We start from the raw sequence: 20,318 nt of genomic DNA on the forward strand, positions 1-20,318 counted from the left end.
TAGTCATTCCTTTTCACAGACATGAGTAAATAAATCCACCCAGGCTGCGTATGTCAAAGGTTTTAATTGCATAAGTCAACAACAGTGGTTATGTATCCAAGACCCTAATTTCAAGACAGCAATGACAACACATACAAGTGACATTAACATGCTTTGTGTTTCAGAATGAACATTCAGTTGAAGGTAACTCTGCTGTATTGTATTGAGAAACAGGTGTGAGGCAGTACTGCAGGTTCACCTGGACACTGTTGTCATTAATGTATTACATTTGTAGTACTTGTTTGGGAAAGAGGCTGAACTACTGGGCAAGTCTTATGAACAGAATGTGTTGTATGTGTATATGTATCTGGTGTACTGTGCAGATGCATCCAGAGGCATGGATAATGCAAACATTGTGCTGAGAAATGGTCCTATTTGGGACGATTGAGTCTATTTTATAAAACTGGTACGTTTGTGATCAGCCATGGTCACTATGTTACCTCCTTGAGACAGACGCATACAAAAGCTGCCCTCTCTAATAATAACAATGAACATTATTGTTATTATTTGACCAATTATAGCAAATAAACACAATTTTGTGCCATTTAAAAGTTCTGAATTCTTGGCAGAGCATGCATGGTCAAAGCTCACAGAGACCAAAATATATTTGGGAAATCTTTGTCCTCTCTAATGCTAAAGGTTTTTAAACTTCAGCACCAGAAGTCTGGTAAATACCAGTATTGACTTGAAACAAGTCCCATAAGAATAGTGTTGAAGTATGAAGTATGAAGTTTATCTTAACATGTCATGGACATACAGTGTAGCAGGTTAATGGCAAATATACTGTATCCATATAGCTTACATTTATCAACAGCCAGTAGCTAACAACATGTTCAGGCTGCCAAGGAGAGTTAGATGGTAAGCTTGGAAAAAGCAGTTGACAAAACACTCAACTCAAACTCTACTTACTTGCTATTTATCAGCAGACAGATTTTGCTTCATTGACATGGAAATGTAGATGCTAAAATGTTGCATTATTCTCAAATCTACAGTATATAAGAGTATAGTTAGAACATCTACAAAAAAAATGGAAAAGCTGTGGAACAAGTGACTATGTGAACCTTTAGTTGAAATTATTTTGTCGAAATAAACGTTTAAGCCAACAGTATTGACATTTGCAGGGCTTTGTCGTTGCTCCAGTACATATGATGCATATGACGCTGACAGATGAGCACCTGAACACAAATACCCAGAAGATACAAAGTGGCTCATGTTTTTTCAACATTATTGATGTTAGTAAACAAACCACCAGAATGCACCATTACACAACACAGGTGTCCTGAGGGTCACAAAGTACACACTGATAGTGTTCCCTTACAGATGGTCAAACATAGGCTGTACTTCTTGGTATATGATACATTTGAGGCTGAAAACTGAACTTTGATAAATGAAGCATGTGACATGGGACACAATTTCAACAACAAGGTCCCATATTGTAGAAAGTTAGATTCCCATGCCTTTTTGATTAGAAAGCAGGTCTAGGTGCTTTATAAATACTGTGAACATATCAAGGGGCTGACAGAGACAGGAGCTAAAATGGAGCGTTCGGACAGAGTGTAAATAGAAGCGCTGCAACAATTGACATTATGAGAAAAATAATTACTAGTAGACACCCAAAATAAAAACCTGAACTTGAAAAGGCATAATATGGGACCTTTAAATTCCATCAGTTCTATCAGGGATGTTGTTGACCAGTGGAGTTGGATACATTTCACAGATTACTTTATGCCCCTTTGAGATTTAGCTTATTTCAACATTTTCACATTCAGAATACTGTTGTGGAAAAAAGAAAATCCATATTGGATAATGAGAGTTTTATGTACAATAGAAGATCTTAAAAAAACATGTTTAAGCACGAATTTCCTTTATATGTAATAAAGACCTTTGCTACAGTAACAAACATTCTAGACTAATATCCCTTTATAGATAATAAGGTCTGAGGAGTATATAAGCTACAATATAATACACTATACACATCAACCAGTATGTTTCTGGACCACTAATATGCTTTCAGTGTCCTCTAGAAAGGCTGTTGGAGCATCACTGGCCCAGCAGGAGGCAGTCCTGATTAGCAGGAGATGATGAGTGCGTTGAGAGACTGCTGACTCTGTGTTCGCTCCAAAGGTCCACCATTAGACAGAATCTCACAGGCAGCTAGTTCATGATACAGAGCATTGAGCACCTCCAGAATGTGGGCTTTGCCTGTGCAAAAACAGAACAGATGTGACCGCTGAGGGGATCATGTAACAGACGACCCGATGAGTGTTTAATTCAATTCCCTGCCCTGAGTAACTGTGAATTTTCATTATCACATTTCACAGCTCTTTTATTGATTTTATTGGGCGTGTGAACTCCACTAACCGTGTTGCGGGTCGCTGCAAGACTCCAAAGTGCTGAGCAGGATTTTCCCGAGTGACCGCCGCGAGACATTCTGAAACAAGAGAGAGTGATTCTCAGATGGCTATCGGGCAATTAACAGGCACTTTAAAAGGCAATCTGAGTCTTGTAACCACAGAGGCTCTGACACATGTGCAACAAGTGAAACTCGTCTATAATCAATCTTCCACTGTGGACAAAACTCATGTAAGTGCTATGACAGATAAGACATCTGTTTGCTGATTCAACAGGTCAAAGTGGCCTTTTGATTTTTAGGATGTCCATACAGAGGTTCATCCCTGAACGATGCAAGTGAATACTTTTAATTTGCTAAATGACTCCAGTGCAGCATGGGTGGGTTTCTCTTAACTGCCAACCCAGTTAAATGATTTTCATTACTTTGAGTTTCAGTAGGGAGTTTTAGTTCACATGATGGTCTGAATGCGTTTGCACTATACTAAAAATCAAAACAATCAAACAACCCAAAATCTGGGCCTTGAAATTATCAAAGCATGTTGAATGTTAGCACAAAGCCTTGGTTATTAGCAGCTTTGACCTCTTCAGACTCAAGAGTGCAGTCACCCGGTACTACAACTGTGACTAACCAGGTCTCTGAGCTGCTGGAGGAGCTGCAGGATGTCCACGAGTTTCTCCTCAACCAGTGACAGACGCACCCTCTCTGTCTCCAGCATCCGCAGCTCCATCTGAAGCAGCTCAGTCTCCTCTGCCTTCTGCTGCAGCTCCTGCACCAGAGAGTCCTTCATCTGGAACACACAACACAAACTGGTCACCTCCTTCTTCCCTTCTGCCTGGTTCATGGTCAGGTCTCCTGTTGTGGTAAATCTCACATTACTTTAAATAAAGCCCAGCTTACCAAAAATAATACTATCTTGTTTTGTATTTATCTTATTAGCTCAACAAAAGTGAAGTTCATTTGAATTTTTCCTACTGTGAGCAGCTCCTCTCCATCTCTATCTGTGCATGAGACTGTGGGACGATAATACAGCACAGCTGTAATTTAGAAAAAGTTTTTGCACACCAAGTCTGTCAGGTGCATAGGATCAAAAACTCTTGACTTGACAATAGAACCAAATAATCTCAAATTATTATAAATGTGTATGCATACTGACATGTTTAAGTACAGTATAGTTTCCAGTGATGGAATGACACAAAGTACATTTACACAAGGACTGTACTTATGTACAGATTTGAGGGACTTGTACTTTACTTTTTTATGCTACTCTCTACTTCCACCCCACTACATTTTAGGGACAATATTGTACTTTTTACTCCACTACATTATTATGATAACTTTAGTTACTTTGAAGATTGCATGTTTGCATGACTGTATTTTTTCAGTAGTCAGTTAAAAAAAAACACTGATTCCGATAATCGGACAAATGCTGAGTGTCGGATTAGATAATCTGCCAAGCCGATAATCAGTCAACCCATATTATACAGTATTTACACAATTGTAAATATATGTATAATTTACTTGTATTTTTGATACTTAAGTACATTTATTGTCAGAAAATTACTTTTGATGATTAAAGCTACCTAAGGAACTTTCATTTTTAGTTGATTCTGGATGATGACGGTTGAGTGAAATAAAGTAAACTTCTTTCCTCAGGCTGTGAGACTCAATTCATCCTCAGCACTCCCCCATTAAAAATTATCTTAATTTTATGATTTATCCAACCTGGATAAATCGGACCCAGTCTTCCTGCTGATGGTCTCATTTGCTTACGTAGGTCATTTAAAGGCATAATATCAGAGTTTTACTCAAGTACTATTTGTATGGGTGAGTTTTTACTTTTACCAAAGTTATATTTTAACATAATATCTTTACTTTTACTCAGTCATGACTTTTGGGTAATTTTACACTGATCATTTCTGCACTATTCCAGTGTGAACACACTACACATTCAGCACTCTTACTTATACTTACAAATAAGACTGATATTATTCAACATTCTTCCTCAGTATCAACACAATCCACGAACAGAAGATGTAAAGCTCAAAGGAGTCACAAATAAATAGTAAATATTACATAATGCTCATATACAATCATTTCCTAAACAGCTGGGCACTGCAGCTTTACATGAAACGTTACCGTAACAGGTGTTAATTTGTTGGTAACTATTTTCAGTAGGGTATTAACATACATGGGCTGCTTTAGTGAAAAGATACAGCATCAGGAGGGGGACTGAGTCAAAATAAACTAGATTCTGTGTATGTGTGTGTGTGTGTGTGTGTGTGTGTGTGTGTTCATGGTAATAAAGGAACATGTCAGCACTGCGTGACAGTGTGACTCACTGATGTGTTTTTTGACAACTATGGAGCTCTAAGTCTCAGAGGAAGAAGATCCAGTATTTCAGGAATAGGATACACAGACAATAAACAGCAGAATAAGATTGATTCATTGTTGGTTTTGGTGTTTTCATAGGATTTGTTAAAAATAATAGAGAATAGAATACCGCCAACCTTATCCTTAAAGACCAACCACAGAATAAGTTGTTACAAGAGCAGCTGGATTCGTCACTCTGAAAGTTTTTACCCTGTAGGCCTGTTAAACATCTTAATATAAAATAAATATACCCACTCATGTCTGTCAAATGTTCAGGTTCCAGTTGAGTTTTCAGCCCACATCATGTAGGTTTGCCTGCCAAAACTATTGGAAATCCCTGCAGTGCACCTTTACGTCAGAGCATATTGAAGGACAAAGGTCTCACCCCACACATCCTGCACATAAACAAAGCCTCACAGTCAGGACTTTGTTTAGTTTCAACTTTTCCTCTCTGAGTGCTGAGATGTTCTGGGAACACATTACGTCACGGTCCCCCCTTCTGCCTGTCTTCCTGTGTTGTGAAAATACTACTCCACTGTAACAGGAGAGCTTTAATTTATGATATTCTTAAGTGTCATGCGGGACAAGAGGGGAGTGTTTCTGTGGTCAGCTCCAGTATGAAACAGCTGCACACACACCCACACATGGAGGCAGGCTCTGGTGCCGCAGCTGGTGGCTTGGTTAGGTGGAAGCTGCAGGATCAAGCCACTAGCTGTGGTTTTGTCTTTGAAGCTCTCCACTTTCATAACAACCTTCACCAGCCCTCTCTAATCTAGTTTAACACCATATACACTGCCACGAAATGACTACGATGTAAAGCAAGGCAGAACATTGTGCAGACCGAACTGTTTCCTATATAGGGATCCAGCGGACCAGCGCAGCAGCCCACCCTGGTGTGATGGAGGTCAGTGGTGGTTTGTACCTGGTCCATGTCTATCTCTGCCTGGCTCTCCTTCAGCTCCAGCTGCTTATGCAGCCTGGTCACCCTCTCCAGGAGCTCCACCACGGCGCTGCAGCTCTCCTCGCTCCTCGAACTTCCGAAATTTGACATCAGCTTCTTGAACGCCTTATCGTCGCACCTGATCAGCAAAACACACCAGTGGACACAAAGTCTGTCAGGCTCAGAGAAGGAATAATTGTCAAAGAGGATCAGAGTTTGAGTCGTCATTCAAATTCTCTTATACATGATAACATTTACACAAACACAAACTAGCAGGATTGCTAGTCTATTGCTTTGCTCCAAATTATCACTTTAACATGTTACATGTTATGAAGTGTGTTTTGAAAGAAGCATATATTAACAATAAATGTAATCAATCACGGTCAGAATTATCACCCGATGCTGCAGCTCTATAACATTTTGCTTTGGTTTTCCCACTTTCATTGGTTTTGTTTTCAGCAGCAAAAGGCAACAGTGTTTCTCAAAGTCCTTAGTAGGCAGCTAACTGGGCCTATACAATACCTGCTCGGCACCAGACAGCATGCAAACAGAGCTAGCTGGTGAAGAAAGCCAAATATCTAGTAGTTAAAGACAAATATCGCATACTTTTTAAGACCGACCAGAGCTAAAAGGAGAGTGAATAATGGACTTACATTCATCAGGGGACCAGGAACAGCCACATAAATGCTAATACTGCCCTGTTCCTGGCACAGGCACTGGTTGCCAGCATGTTAGCCATTAAAATTTTGTAAAGCAAGTATGTCAGGACCAGAATGCATTTGTTTGCTTTGGACTTCCTCTGCCCTCCAAGTAGTGAAAAAGAATAATATTAAATCAATTGTTGTATATATACTAGGGATGCAACAATATTCAATATTTTATTTAATATTTTACGCCCTGTTAGGTTCAATACACAAAGGCAAACAATACAATACTACGATAATGTTTGCTGTTTAACTTGATTGGATACTGTGTTTTTTATGGAAGGCAATTAAGATAATTGTTACATTTTTATACTAAGGTTTGTGGTTTGACTATATCTGCTTTTAATTATTTTTACATGCAATATTGCCTTTGCTAGTGTGAGTAGTTTTATATTAAGATATCGAAACCGTACCGTTACCAGGCCCAAAAACCGTGATGCATACCGAACGGTGGGAAACCGTTGCATCCCTAATATATATGTATATATATATATATACACACACACACATATATACATATATATGTATATATACAACAATTGATTTAGTATTATTCTTTTTTTATATATTTCTATATATATATATATATATATATACATCCATTTGTTTAATTCTGTTTAAATGAAAAGTAATATCTGAAGTCATGCTGAGCTCCATTGTGCCCGCTATCCTATCATAGACAGTAGACTAGACCTAGACTCAGGCATACCAAGAAATAGCATTAAGTAGTCTATTCACGCCTGCTGTCAGCTGGTGCACTGCTTTAAAGTTCTCATCAAAATATATATTTAAGTTTTTATAGTATGTCTTAAGCTGATCATCACTTAGATATGCCAGTATCTTGCCCAAGAATGACAAAATATGGCAACACAGCACCGCAAGCTGCATGGTGCGGGGCGTAAAGCGTATTCAGCAATACTGGCTGAACACAGATCAGTATCTCTGACAAGCCCCTCCCTAACTTCCTCTCAAATAGCACCTTGCCAGCTGTTTTATGGGAACTTGAAAATACAGTGATGATATAGACGTGCAGTACCTTTCCCCACAGCAGGACAGCCTGGTCAAGATCCTCTTCACCTCGTCCACCTGCCTCTGCTGATCTCCGGTCCACTTGTCCTCCTCCTCGTCGGAGGCTGCCTGGCCCTCCACTGAGCGAAACAGCTGCTCCTCCACTAGACCCCACAACACACCATCATCATTGATATTATCACTATTATTATTAGCATAAAGGGTGGTAGCCATTCCTGTAGTTACGCTCTTCGCCAGCAGAATAGTTATGACCTACAATAACCCCATATGTAACAGCACATCTGCTTTCATTATCCAGCAGTACTATGGTTTGTTTCAGCAGATACTAAGTGTTCAGGATTCTTTTGACTGTCCTCAAATAAAATAATAAAATATCCTCATATTTCTTATCATTCTCCTGATGACTGTATAGTAAAGAGATATTAGTACTGCATTCTGTGCTTTCATGAGACACATGTCTTACTTTTATCAGGGGTCGTCACAGCACGCCCTGTTGGAGAACAGCGGTCGTGTTGGGATGCTGAGCAACATCTTTGGCCCGGCCTGCTGCCAGCAACACCCAGCTGCTGCTCTGCCCTGCTGCTGCCTGGGAGTTGTAGTTTTGACACCTCAGACCTGAAAGAGAGCCCTGAGAGGTCAATATAGCTGTTTGAGTGTATGTTCTCTGCAAAGACATGACCCATCTTTTCTGCTCTGAACGTCTCTGCACATAAACTGACACTGACCAAGGGGCTGAAACTGCTCTTCAAATTTGCACAGATGAGAAAAGTTCAGTCCAAACCAATAGCCACCATCAAAGAGAACATATCAAGTAACACACAGCAGTGTGTATTAGGCCACATCTACAACTGCCATGATAATTTTATAGAGGCCTGTGATGTTGTATGCCAAATCTGGGTGGGGTAATTGAAGCCAGACATTGTATCTTTAAGGCATTTTTACAGTAAAGTGGGTCAATGGTAGAATGGCGCTGTTAGGAGTTAGATGCAAGATGGAGGTAGAAGCAAACTGGCTGACACTGGATGGAACAACATTTTAAGCATATGAACAGTTTTCAAAACTTTGTTACATATCTTTGCATCTGAACCTAAAAAGATGCGTCACGCTTTTATTCTATCCGTCCTGTATGTCATAGACACATTCAAACATTTGTTCCTGGAAAAATAGGACTGAGACTGCAGTTTGCTCGGATCAATCGTCCTCTAATGGTTTGAATTTTCTACGTTTCTCCTGCTGTCTGCTCTTTTGTGTTGGGGGAAATCCGATAGGGGGCCTTCGTAAATCACAGAATAAGTGTTTCCAGATGATGATGTCTTGCTGAAAAAAAAAAGGAGAAAATCTCGAAAAAGGTTTTCAACAGCCTGACTCTCTGAAAAAAAAGTCACGGAACACTCATGCTTATATCCTGTTGGCACGAGGCAGACTACGCTGTAAGACAACATTATACTCTGCATCTGTGTACTACTTTAGGTTTCTTTGTACAGAACTGGGGAGAAACGGCTGACTTCACCGAGGGTCAGTAATTGCAGCATAATTTCAGGCAATCAATCAGAGAGCCGTGTTTAAGTTAGTAGGGGCCGCGGTAGAGGAAAGAAGGAGTTAGTTCACGAGGGCCAGCAGCTGCAGTCAGACCAACATGGAACTGGTGCATGGACATGAAAACACACAAAACTTCGCTGGTTGCTGTGGAGACGCTGAGACTCTGAAATGCACTGGTGGAGGCTTTTTCAAATGAAGGCTTCGGTGTGACTAATTGCACTTTAATTGACAGTGGTTGGAGGAAGGCCGCAGCCTGTGTCCGCTGAATACTGTAGCAAGGCCACAGCTACTGGCTCGGGCCTTTGACATGCATAGCGGTTCAAAAAATGGCTTTGTGTCTTGAGAAACAAAAAGGGACTCCAACAAACACTGTCACTTTTGAGGCTTAAGATTTACACTGTTAAAGGATGGTTTCACATCACATGACTTGACAGTGACGAGGTACCCTGAAGTGTCTGGCGATGACTGAGCATGGGAATTCCAACTGGATGAATACAGACACCTGAAAGTAGTCCAGACAGACATCCTGGATAGTGGTGAGACTGTGGGATGCAGCAGACATGCACAAAATTTGATCAGCTATTCATTTGCTCTCGCCAATGGACCAAATTCAAAAGCAGCATGGGTTTGATTGACCTGCCAGAACTAAAGGATTAATTTAGCTTCTTTTGCTGAGAGAGAAAAACAGAGAACTTGAAATACACTGCAGACTTCAAAGACTTCAGAGAAGAAATGTAACTTTCAGTTTTTCAACAAGAATAGATCTTAACAGGATGTGTTCACACTATACACTAATTAAAATGTTCTAAATGTGAAAGGAGTCGCTCACAGTGATGAACAAAAAGGGAATTATCACCTGATTTTTGCAGTTCAACTCATCGCTTCATCTGCTTTTACTGTTTGATTTGGTCTTGCTGCTCTTACTGACAATTTTTCCAGCAGCTGTTTTCAGTGAAAACGCTCAGTTAATCCCACTCTACACTACCTGCCCAGTAACAAATGGCAGACAAAGATATCGCTAAGGAGTTGATGGAGACCAAAACAAAGATTAAAGGTGAACACATCATTTCAAATCAGTGCTAATGTAGCTTTTTGTAGCCTTTTTAGCATTTTTCCTTTTGCTTCATTTTATGGTTTCATTTTCAGAATGGATTAGTCACAGCACTCTCATTAAACCTATGTCCAGCAGTAGCAGAACAGCTAGTTTACCAACTGAACGCTACCTGGACAGCACCACACAGTGAGCAGTTAGTGACAAGATACTAAGTTTTCTAAGCTGATTTCTTGCTCAGCAGGTGGTGGAGACCAAAACAAAGCCAAAGGAGGGTAAATAATCGCATATGAATTTACATAAGGTGGAAATCCAAATGAATGCTGATGTTGCTTCATGTCTGCTGGACTACTAAATAGAACATTGCTGCTACACAAGCCATAAAAACCATGAATATACTATTCAGACCTGGATAGGGCAGCGCCTATCCTGCCTTGCTTCCAGTTTTGCCCAGTGGTATTTCCTTGAAAAATTCCTCTGCGGCCCAAGAAAGATTTTCCCCAGAAAGCACCGTTATATAAGAGATGTCTGCAAAACTGTGACTGGACAACTTGAACTAAAAACAAGTTCAATTATCACTCCTTCTATTGAGATTTTTTTATCTATGGAGGTTTTTAATTTCGTAAAACTTTCCTTTAGCTGAGAAAAGTGATTTTAAAAAACGGGACGTCATCACAATGTGGGGTGGCTGTGGCTCAGGCGGTAGAGCGGGTCGTCCCGCAATCGGAAGGTCGCTGGTTCAATTCCCCAGCTCCCCTGCCTGCATGTCAAAGTATCCTTAAGCAAGATTCTAGACCCCAAATTGCTCCTGATGAGCAGGTCACTGCCCTGCATGGCAGCCTCTGCAAAAGTTCAGAGTGAATGTGACAAATGCTTTAAAGCACTTTGAGCTATCAGTAGACTGGAAAAGTGCTTTAGAAATATAAGTCCATTTACCTTTTACCATCACAATGTGAAGTTTAACTTCAAGTAAAAGTCTATGGGCCAGTGAGAGAAGCTCTATAGCACATATTCAGTGAGCCACATGACCAGAAAGTCAACCCGGAAGCTAGAAAACGTTGTTGACGTATGCGCCTGGTGAGCAATTCTCATTGATTCCGTATGTACTTCTATATTCAGCCCAGTGTCACGTCAAAGCGTGTAATAGACCTGCCGAACCCACTAGAGGTCAGTGTGTGAGGTTGACAGGTTGCCTTGCCCGGGTGTACATGCTTGTATATGGGTGCAGTAGCAGCAGGGGGTGATATTGATGGGAACAATGTATCAGTATAGTATAAAGAGTCAGAAAGTCCAGTCAGGAAGAGGTTGGAGATGGCTGGGCGATTCATTCATAGGACTTCACCCAGGCACCAGAGTTTGAGTCCCACCTGAGCCAAGACTCAATGGTGACTGTTTTTACGAAGCAGTTTTTTTTAAGCAAAAGCATTATCTTTTTCCTAAACCTAACCAAGTCATTTCAGTGCCTTTATTTTGAAAATGTAACTGGACATAGCATGCTTCTTATTTCTCAGTTGATGACGAATGAGACAGCGTTATTTCAAGGATAGACATGGTCAAACACAACATTGACACAGTGTACCGCTATTGCTATAATACATGCATGATAAAAAAACTTTCTACGATGAATATTACAGCACTGTCGGCTTATTTTGTGGTTCTTCTACCCCAAAAAGATTAGAGCTGCTATAACATGCTTATAACATAAAGAATATTTAACATTTTGTGCTGTTTGCCATTAAGAACAAAGACATGCCATGCCTTATAGTTTTCAAGGAAGTGCTCTACAATTGGAGCAGATAGATAACCGATTTAACCTTTCCTGAACTGCCTTTATGGAGTTTTTCTTCTCTTTTATCAGATTCCTGTACAAAAATCCCATCTTGGGTTAACTGTGGCCAAAATTAAATTGAGACTTGGAAGGATCTTTGACTACAATAACAAAAAACCCTGAAATGTACACTTAAAAATTCAAGTATTACTTTCTCTGTATTGCTTGTCGCTGTGTATGACATTATTCTTCACAAAGAACACCTTCTTATCGTTCTTAGATCAGTATCTTGACATTTAAGCTCTTAAAAGAAAAAATGCACTCACTGTATAGTTGAATTTCTACTGAAGCATTTTGTAGCCAATTTAGGCCTAATTAATAGAACACCCCTCATGGCACACACACAGGAGTAAAGGTATACATGGAGAGCGCTATGTGCTCTGTCAGGGCATTTCTAATTAATAGGATCCTGTTTTATGCCCTATTAGCAAAAGCCTGAAGCTGTTCCTCTGGGCTGTGGGGGGTAGTCCAGCTGTTTGCTGTTAGAGCCAGGACACCCAGAGTCGTCCCTGTGTTTATCACAGTGCAGCTCTGAAGTGAACTTTCCATCAACACACTGCTCCCCCTCCTTCACTCCCTGAGGAGCAGTTTCCTCTTTCAGGTGTCATCGTTCAATGACAGTCTCCTTTCTCTGTGGAGGTTAAAAATGAGGGCACGCTGTAAACCTGAGCTTGAACTTGAAGTTCAGCGCCTGTTGTTGCCCTGTGGCATGACGGAGATGGGGTAAGGGGTCATGTTTACATAGCTGACGGTTATTAATCAAGTCCTCTTGGGTCACACCCGTGCAGTGACTTGCTGTCTGGGATACAAATGAAGCAGCTCCAGAGATGTGATTATTGTTTAGCACTAGCTGAGGACTTTATCAAAAACCCAATGACTGTAACATTTACAGAGGGTACTTAAGCTTTCCTTCGCAAGCAAAGTGCAAAGAAACCCCCAAAGTCAAACAAACGAGGGTATTAAAAGTAGAGGGGGATATACAGGAAGACAAGTCCAAAATGGGTGGGTGGCATAAGTTTATAAGATATTTTGTGTGTGTTTCTGCTGATGTCAGCATACCTCAAAAACCAGAGAGAGGGAGAGCAGGGCAGCCGTTCAATGTGAAAATGAGCCCACTTGGCAGTGCAAGTTTTTGAAGGCTGTTCAAGAACAACAGTAAGGCAGCAGCAGCAGAATGCCACGGGTCCCAAACATCCCTTGAGTGTGTCCTTTCCACATTATTTAAAGGGGAGGAATGCCGTGGCAGCACCTGCTCCACACAATACTGCAGCTCTTGTGCGGAGGCAGATAAATGGTCTGCTAGACCCTCCTCTCCCCTCTGCTCTCAGGCGCCATGCAGAGAGCATGAAAAGGCTGGGAGATTATGCCTCCCCTGGGGCCTGCCTTCAGAGGGCCAGGGGTTAGAGGCATAGAGAGAAGAAGTCTGCAGGCGTGCCGATAAAATGAAAAGTGAGTTTTAAACTTGCACACTTAGGACACATGTGCTCGGGTATGCTCTCTAGAAATCCCTGGACTATATAAACAAAGACACCTGGAATCAAGAGGACACTAAGTGAAGAAGCTGTGGACTGAACCAAAGTGCAATGCATTGAGTGATTTTGTATCTCCACTACTTCTTTTCTGTGGAGCACAAAAAGACGATGGAAAACTAAATGAAGCCGTTCCTCTCTCGTGGTCCTTTCAAAACATGTCCGTCATTTCATGAACAAACAGTTGAGTGTTTGCTTCTTCCTCCAGATGGTAGACTTTCCTCCCCCTCACTTCTTTTTGTTCCTCTCACTGTGCTTCCTATTGTCTAATCCCCCTGGCCCAAAGAGCTCTATGGGCTACAGTGACTGATTTAGACTCCCTTTACCCTCTGGAGTAAAACACAGACCTTAAGGTGACACTTTTAAACAATCCCAGTATAAAAAGCCTCTTCTGTGCTAATCAACTCCTGTTGAAGGCGTGACTCCCATCTGAGTCTTAGCCTCTGCTCTGTTCTAGTGAACAGTCCAAAGAAATCACAGACATGTTATGCAACAACACCCACACATATTAAATTTCATACCAATGACTGCATTTTTTAAACTGATCTGCTGGGATGCTGGTGGAAAGAGGACTTTTTTACGATGAAGAAATTGTACATGAACAAATGCTAAAATTAACATACAATTAACCACAACATGTTTTTATACTTTTTTAGACTGTTTAATCCAACAAGATATGACGTGTTGAGCTAAGCAGCTGCTGGCTTTAAATGTATATTTACCATACAGACATGAGAGTGCTATCAATCTCATTTACAAACTAGAAGAGTGCACGCAGTAGAGTGCAGATCTCCACCAGGCCAACAGTAAAGATGGCCACTATGATAACAAAAACGCTGATTTATTAATCTTGTATTGTACCTACTTTTAGTGGATTATAAGAAATCTGGTATCTGCAGATGCCCTGGTGCAAAATGGGACAAAACTTTTCTTCGGATGTCCGCTTTAATGCCACAACAAAGCCAAAGTGGCCTTCAACAGACTAGGTAAGCCTTATTCTTAGCCTAGCTGATTGCTGGAAATTCCTTTTGCTGTGTTGCAAATTGTAAAGTGGTGAGAGTCTATGCTTTACAATAGGCTCATAAAGAATCTTACCAATCTTATTCATTTGAAATCACAACACAACCCACTGTCAAGGTACTGAAATTTGGCTCTGAATTAACTAATATAGATAGGTACTCGACTGACGAAACAAGATTCCAAACACGCAGCGAGTACACACCCAGAGTGCAGGCAGGCAGTACGTAGGTAGGAAGACAGATATCCTGTTCAATTATTTTTAATTGCTATCAGGATGTGAAGAGACTTTCTAGAAATATAGAAAAAAAATATTCTAGATTAACTCACCAGCCCTAGCTTTAAGTGGAAGCAGTCAATAAAATATGTGTTTTTACAAAATGTGTGAATCATGACAACCATGAGAGGTCCTTGAGCATACAGTCATAAATGTGCACCAAAAGATTAGGCTGAATAATCCAATATGCACGATTAGCTGCAGATGTACACGCAGACATACGGACAAACACATACACAACTAAACACATAATTCCTGATATACTCAGCGGTCCACTGATGCCAAGGAGAAAGGGTTAGGGCTCATACTAGGTGCTTTAATAGCGGGTGATAAGGATGCATAAACACTGTCTATATTCACTGTGCTGAAGTGAATTCCACAGGACAGAAGCAGTGCCAGCTCGCTCACCCACTCCCCAGCCCTGTAACTCTGTATCTCTGGGATCCAGCAGCATCAAGTTAATCTCATTACTTGTCACAGCAGTTTAGAAGTAAGCCGCAGGGATAAAGTTACGCTCGATCATTTCAACAGACCCCATGACACATTACTGCATCTTTAAACCCACCACATATGATCCCAGACATCTGACAGTGAGACAGCATGTTGAAAAATTGATGACTGAATTTTGAAGTATCTCAGAGTCACAAGCAAGATGTAAAGGAGGACAGAACAGCATTGCATCTCACTCAAATATGAAAACCCAACACCTCGACTGGCACTGTCCCGTCTAGTCTTTGGATGAGATGTGGCTGAGCAAGCACTGAGGCTTTCAGTGGGAATATTCATGGAGCTTGGTTGCTAAGATCCATAGGACGGGGGTGCCTATGTGGTATTGTTCATTTGGGAGCAGAGTGAAAGAAGTGAGCAGAGATTGATGAGAACGGTCAGTCTGTTGAGGTTCTCACTCAATGGAGCTTTCTCTTGACAAGTCGGAGCCTTTGTGGTGTTGAATTATTTGCCATTAGGGTATCAATGGAAGGGTGGTGAAAAGACTTTGGAACGCAGTCTGCATGGATTAGTGGAGTTTAGGGTTAAAAGAAGGGTATTGTGGTTGCACATTTTGTCATTTAGAATCACCTTAAAAACAGGTAGTAGTGAGGACTTCAGTCATAAGGGTCTGGTTGTGTATGATTGTGTCTTTGAATTCATAATGACAGCATTAGGGTTGATGTTACAACCATTTAGAGACATCTGCTACCTCAGAAAGCCAGACCTGCAGACACTGATTATATGGTTGGAGCAGAGACAACAGACAGAGATAAACATTAAACCAATGGCTTTGTACTCAGAAGTCCAATTACACCCTTACTACAGCCAAAATGAATAGTTCCCAACAGTAGCAGAGCTCAGGCACGACGGACCTGCCACACACGATGCCTGTTAAATAAACTAAAACACAACAAGGCTGAAAATTGGAATAGTAAACCACATCAAGCCTTCATAAGTAGCATGGCAGAGTTTTCCAGGCAGGAGGCCAGAAGTAAACAAAGTCATTTTATTGTTGGAGGAATAATAATTTATTATGGTTCATGCTTGACACAAATAACCTGCCAAAACAAGCCCTTCTTTCTCATGACATGATGAACAGCCAGGCATTTGTTTTGCTCAGGGTTGGACAGCTGATGGGACTAAATGAAGAGGTTAAAAAGAAAAGCTTTTTGTCTAGACAATACACCCTCTCTGTGACCTTGGGGCAATGTTTCTTTTGATGCATCAACACGATGCCAATGTAAAATCGCAGGGAAGTTTGAAGAAACATATTCATTCCCATATAAATATATTCAAAAGGAATCAATCACAAAAATGTGCTGCAACAGTAGAAACTAGAAGGGTATTTGATTTGTTTTTCATTTGTCTGTCTTTTCACTTATTGTGTATTGTCTGTAAATAATAAAAAGCACATGACCTCACCCAGACGCTTCCTCCTGGTTAATGCCTCATTTAAGCATTGTCTTTATATACAGTCTATGGTTTGATACAACATTCTGTGAGCCAGGGGAGTTTGAGCATGAGTAGCAGGGTTCTGTTAAATGAAGTAGGCTAGCTGTTACGTAAATGTATCAACTTATTTCCCTTCAGCAGTCCACCAACATCTGTTTCTGAACAAATTAGAGACCCAGTCGCTGAATTTTCTCCCACATTAGATCTACAGTACAAAGCCTACTTTAAAGGTTTGTCCAGACTTTTGTAAGGCAAGAGCACTACTACACTGTTGGTGTTTCGGTTCAACAAGAGAGCGTGTTAACTGGCGACTTATGCTCCTATCAGTCCGTGGTTACCATGGAAAGAAGCTAGCTTGCTAGCAGTTGTATTGGTGATATGCAGACATTATAAAAATGTCAGTACAAGCAACAGAAACTGGATAACATGAACACAACATACGGCTGAACGAAGTGGACAATCAGGTTAGCAGCAGAGCATAAAACTTGCCTAATTTGACATAACGTGACCTCACAGAGCAACAGCTTGCAAATGGCTGTCGTGTCAAGATGGTCCAGTGTTTACATATGATGCAGTCTTACTCAGCAATTAAATTCTCCGAAGCTGCAGCAAAGTGTCTTGTTAAACTACTGCTTCACCATTAACATTGTAGTGTTTTCTTGATATCTAAATGCTTCATGTGGGAGTGTGTTCCCAGTGCTTTTACCTGTAGTAGAGGAGGTCTGATTCCAGCTGGAGGATGTGTCTCTGCAGCGCTGGCACATGACTGGCCTTGGTTTCCAGGTCCTTCACCTTACCCAGCCCGCTGAGCAGCACCTGCCTGGCCTCCTCCACCTTCCTCCTCATGCCCACCTGCTCCCTTTTCAGGGCTTGGTTACAGCTCTCCAGAGCGGCCACAGTTTCTTTAGAGCTCCACAGTTCCTGCTCCAATCTCTGATTACACAGCATGGCCTCCTCTACCTGGAGGTCTCTGGAGCTCCGCAGCAGCTCTATCTCGTGGATAATGTTCTGCAGGCTCTTCTGGTTGCTGTCAGTGCTGCTTTTCAGGTTGTTGTAGCTCATACTTTTCTGGGAGGCTTGTTTCTGGTGGGCTACAAAACAGCCTTCCTCTGGTTTATGTTTGGAGTGGCTTTTCCACAGTCCTACCTGAACAGAAGTACAACAGGTGACTGGAAGTAACCAAATCATGATATTCCCTAAAACCACTATTACACCTGCCAAGTCACATTCCAGTAATAAGTAAATATTCAAGGATACTGGATTTCTCGCAACTCAGAAAACCCAAATATTACTCTTATAATAATGACTTACAATGGATCTATAAGGCATTAATTAATGAGTCATTAACCATTAACTAAGTATTAGTTACAACTTTTACACCTGGATGAGGAGAGGTGGACTCTGTGTTTATATCATCGATGCTTGGTGCTCAACACAGTCAAAGTTGACGGACAGTGTTTACCTGATGCCAAACTTTTAATGTGAAGATGCTGACCATATAATCATCACCGTCTTGATACAATTGACATTCACCCAGACAAAAATTTAAAAAATGCACCGCAGAATTATTTCCTGGGTGTATACGTGTTTATATCTGCAGCCTAACCCATTGCATATATGTTCCATGTTTGTGCAGCCTGAAGGAGTTTACAAACTTTCATTTCCTTATGCAACCCTGTGTTGTTTGACACACGCCTCCCTGTTCTGAATTACAGTTTTCAATATTCGTTTTCTTTTGACATCTGGGTTATCCAGGTAGTGAAAACTCTCTCTACTGGTGAGTCATTAATAATAAAGTTATCAATTCATTTCATTAATGAAAAAAATATATTATCACATTTTGTCTCACTTTTCAATAAGTCATCAAGTCTGTGGTTGATAAAGAATAATGGGGTTTTTCAATGTCTCACAAAGCATCAAAATAAATGACCTTTATAAAGGATAAAGGATTTTAAGTTGTAACTGATCATTAATGATGAATAGCTGAGGTCATTTAGGCCGTCTAATGATGGATAGATCAGTTATGAGCCATAAGTTGCCAGGTTGTAGAAAATCCCTCTGTCAGGTGTTTTTTCTCCTCCAGGATGACAGTGGCTTTGTCTTTTTAGTTAGCTCTTTAGTTCAACAGCCATCCAGTGGACAGGTTGACCACTTGCCTCCTTTCAAAGGGCACCAGGGGTCCGGAATCCATTTATGAACCACTAACTAACATTTACAACACACCATCAATGGGTTATCATCAGAACCTTTGTATTTAAGACTTATTTATAATCACAGAAGACTGACTTTCACCAGCTATATTTAAAAAAGTCATACTCTAACCTGACTAATGGCTTTATTAATGTTAATATATCATTTCAATCACTTTCAAAAATGTGTGGACATCATCATAATAAAACTTCAGCCTGGTTCTCAGCAGAAAGCTGCACACCCCCTCACCTGCAGAGCCAAGCAGCGGGCATCGCTGCTCTGAAGCGCGGCTCGCATGTCCTCAATCAGCTCCCTCAAACTGGCATTCTCGTCCTCCAGTTTCGATATTCGGTCCTCTGCTTCCTCCAGCGCCACTATCTCCTCATAGCACTCCTTGGTGCAGGACCCGAGCCTGCAGCCGGAGGCGTGTCGTCCCTCCGAGGAGGGACAGGAGCCGCAGCTTGCACCCACAGACAGCAGCTTCTCTCGCCGCCTCAGGGGGCTCCTCAGGCGGATCTGAGTCTCTATATGCTCGCTGTCCTTCCCGACCAGCAGCCGGCCGTTCTCATAATGACAGCCCGCCTTGGTGCTGAAGTGTCCGCAAAGTTGAGCGTGGAAGTGTCTGAAGGTGAGCTCGGTGGGCAGATGGTCTAAAACACCGGCGCAGTCCGTGTCCTCCGACTCTTTGTTCAGCCCCAGAACTTCACACAAGATGTTAAAGTCCTCCACAGAGATCTTACCTCCACCTTGGTAATCCATATGATGGAAAATCTCCTGGAGGTACTGATCCAGTCCGGTAGCCAAAACTATAATTTCGTTTTCCACTCCCCGGTCCAGTCCGTAATGGTAAGCCAGAGTGCTGACTATCCATTGTGTCCTGCGCGCTGGCCTGCTGTATGGATCAATGGAGTCTCTTGTATCCATCATTTGTACTGAGCAGCATCATATCTCCTCACACTGAACACGGTGACTTTGTTTCCTCTGTTCTCTGGCCCTGTGTGTGTTTCGTGTTCATCGTCTCAGCAGAAACTCTGGGCCAGACTGCGGAGCAGGAATGAGGCGTGTGTTAACACAGAGCAGATTTGAATTTAGCACTGCCCCCCAAATCCAGAACCAGGGGTCCCAGCCCCGACTCAGTAACATGCACACTCCACCGTCTCATACTGCCGTGTGCCTGAGTATAATTGCCACCAGGTGTGTAAACTTTTGTCATTCACTTGGGTTAGACCTTGTTAAGATTTAAGATCCCCATGAGACTGATGGAGCTGTGGAGCAGAGGTGTACCGTCTTTATGCAACTGCTGAGTTTTTGCAGCTTGTCTGATACACAGGGGTACACAAAGCACAAGTGTATACTATGGAGGGTTTTAGGGCCAAGACAAAATAAATGGTCTATATTAAAAATAATTATTTGTTTATTCATTATTCATCTATTCAAGCATTGAGCTTGATTGGCTATATATACAGCAATTGTTATATAAATGAATGCTTGAATAAATTAATAAACATTTA

The 20,318-nt window shown here is 41.3% G+C and overlaps 1 protein-coding gene across 1 annotated transcript; it reads right to left on the reverse strand.

The window, feature by feature from the left end:
* Positions 1-45: 45 nt before the first annotated feature.
* efcc1 (EF-hand and coiled-coil domain containing 1) lies at positions 46-19,886 on the reverse strand. The gene is made up of 8 exons (XM_084349744.1): positions 19,057-19,886; positions 17,324-17,763; positions 7,899-8,050; positions 7,443-7,578; positions 5,685-5,841; positions 3,021-3,179; positions 2,401-2,470; positions 46-2,241 (listed from the first exon to the last, which is right to left on the reverse strand). Exons 1-8 carry the CDS (start codon positions 19,732-19,734, stop codon positions 2,108-2,110), a joined length of 1,926 nt encoding a protein of 641 aa, XP_084205870.1. The 5' UTR covers positions 19,735-19,886; the 3' UTR covers positions 46-2,107.
* Between the last annotated feature and the right edge of the window lie 432 nt (positions 19,887-20,318).

Source organism: Pagrus pagrus, assembly GCF_965226575.1.
Source record: "Pagrus pagrus genome assembly, chromosome: 3".
Classification (NCBI taxonomy): domain Eukaryota; kingdom Metazoa; phylum Chordata; class Actinopteri; order Spariformes; family Sparidae; genus Pagrus; species Pagrus pagrus.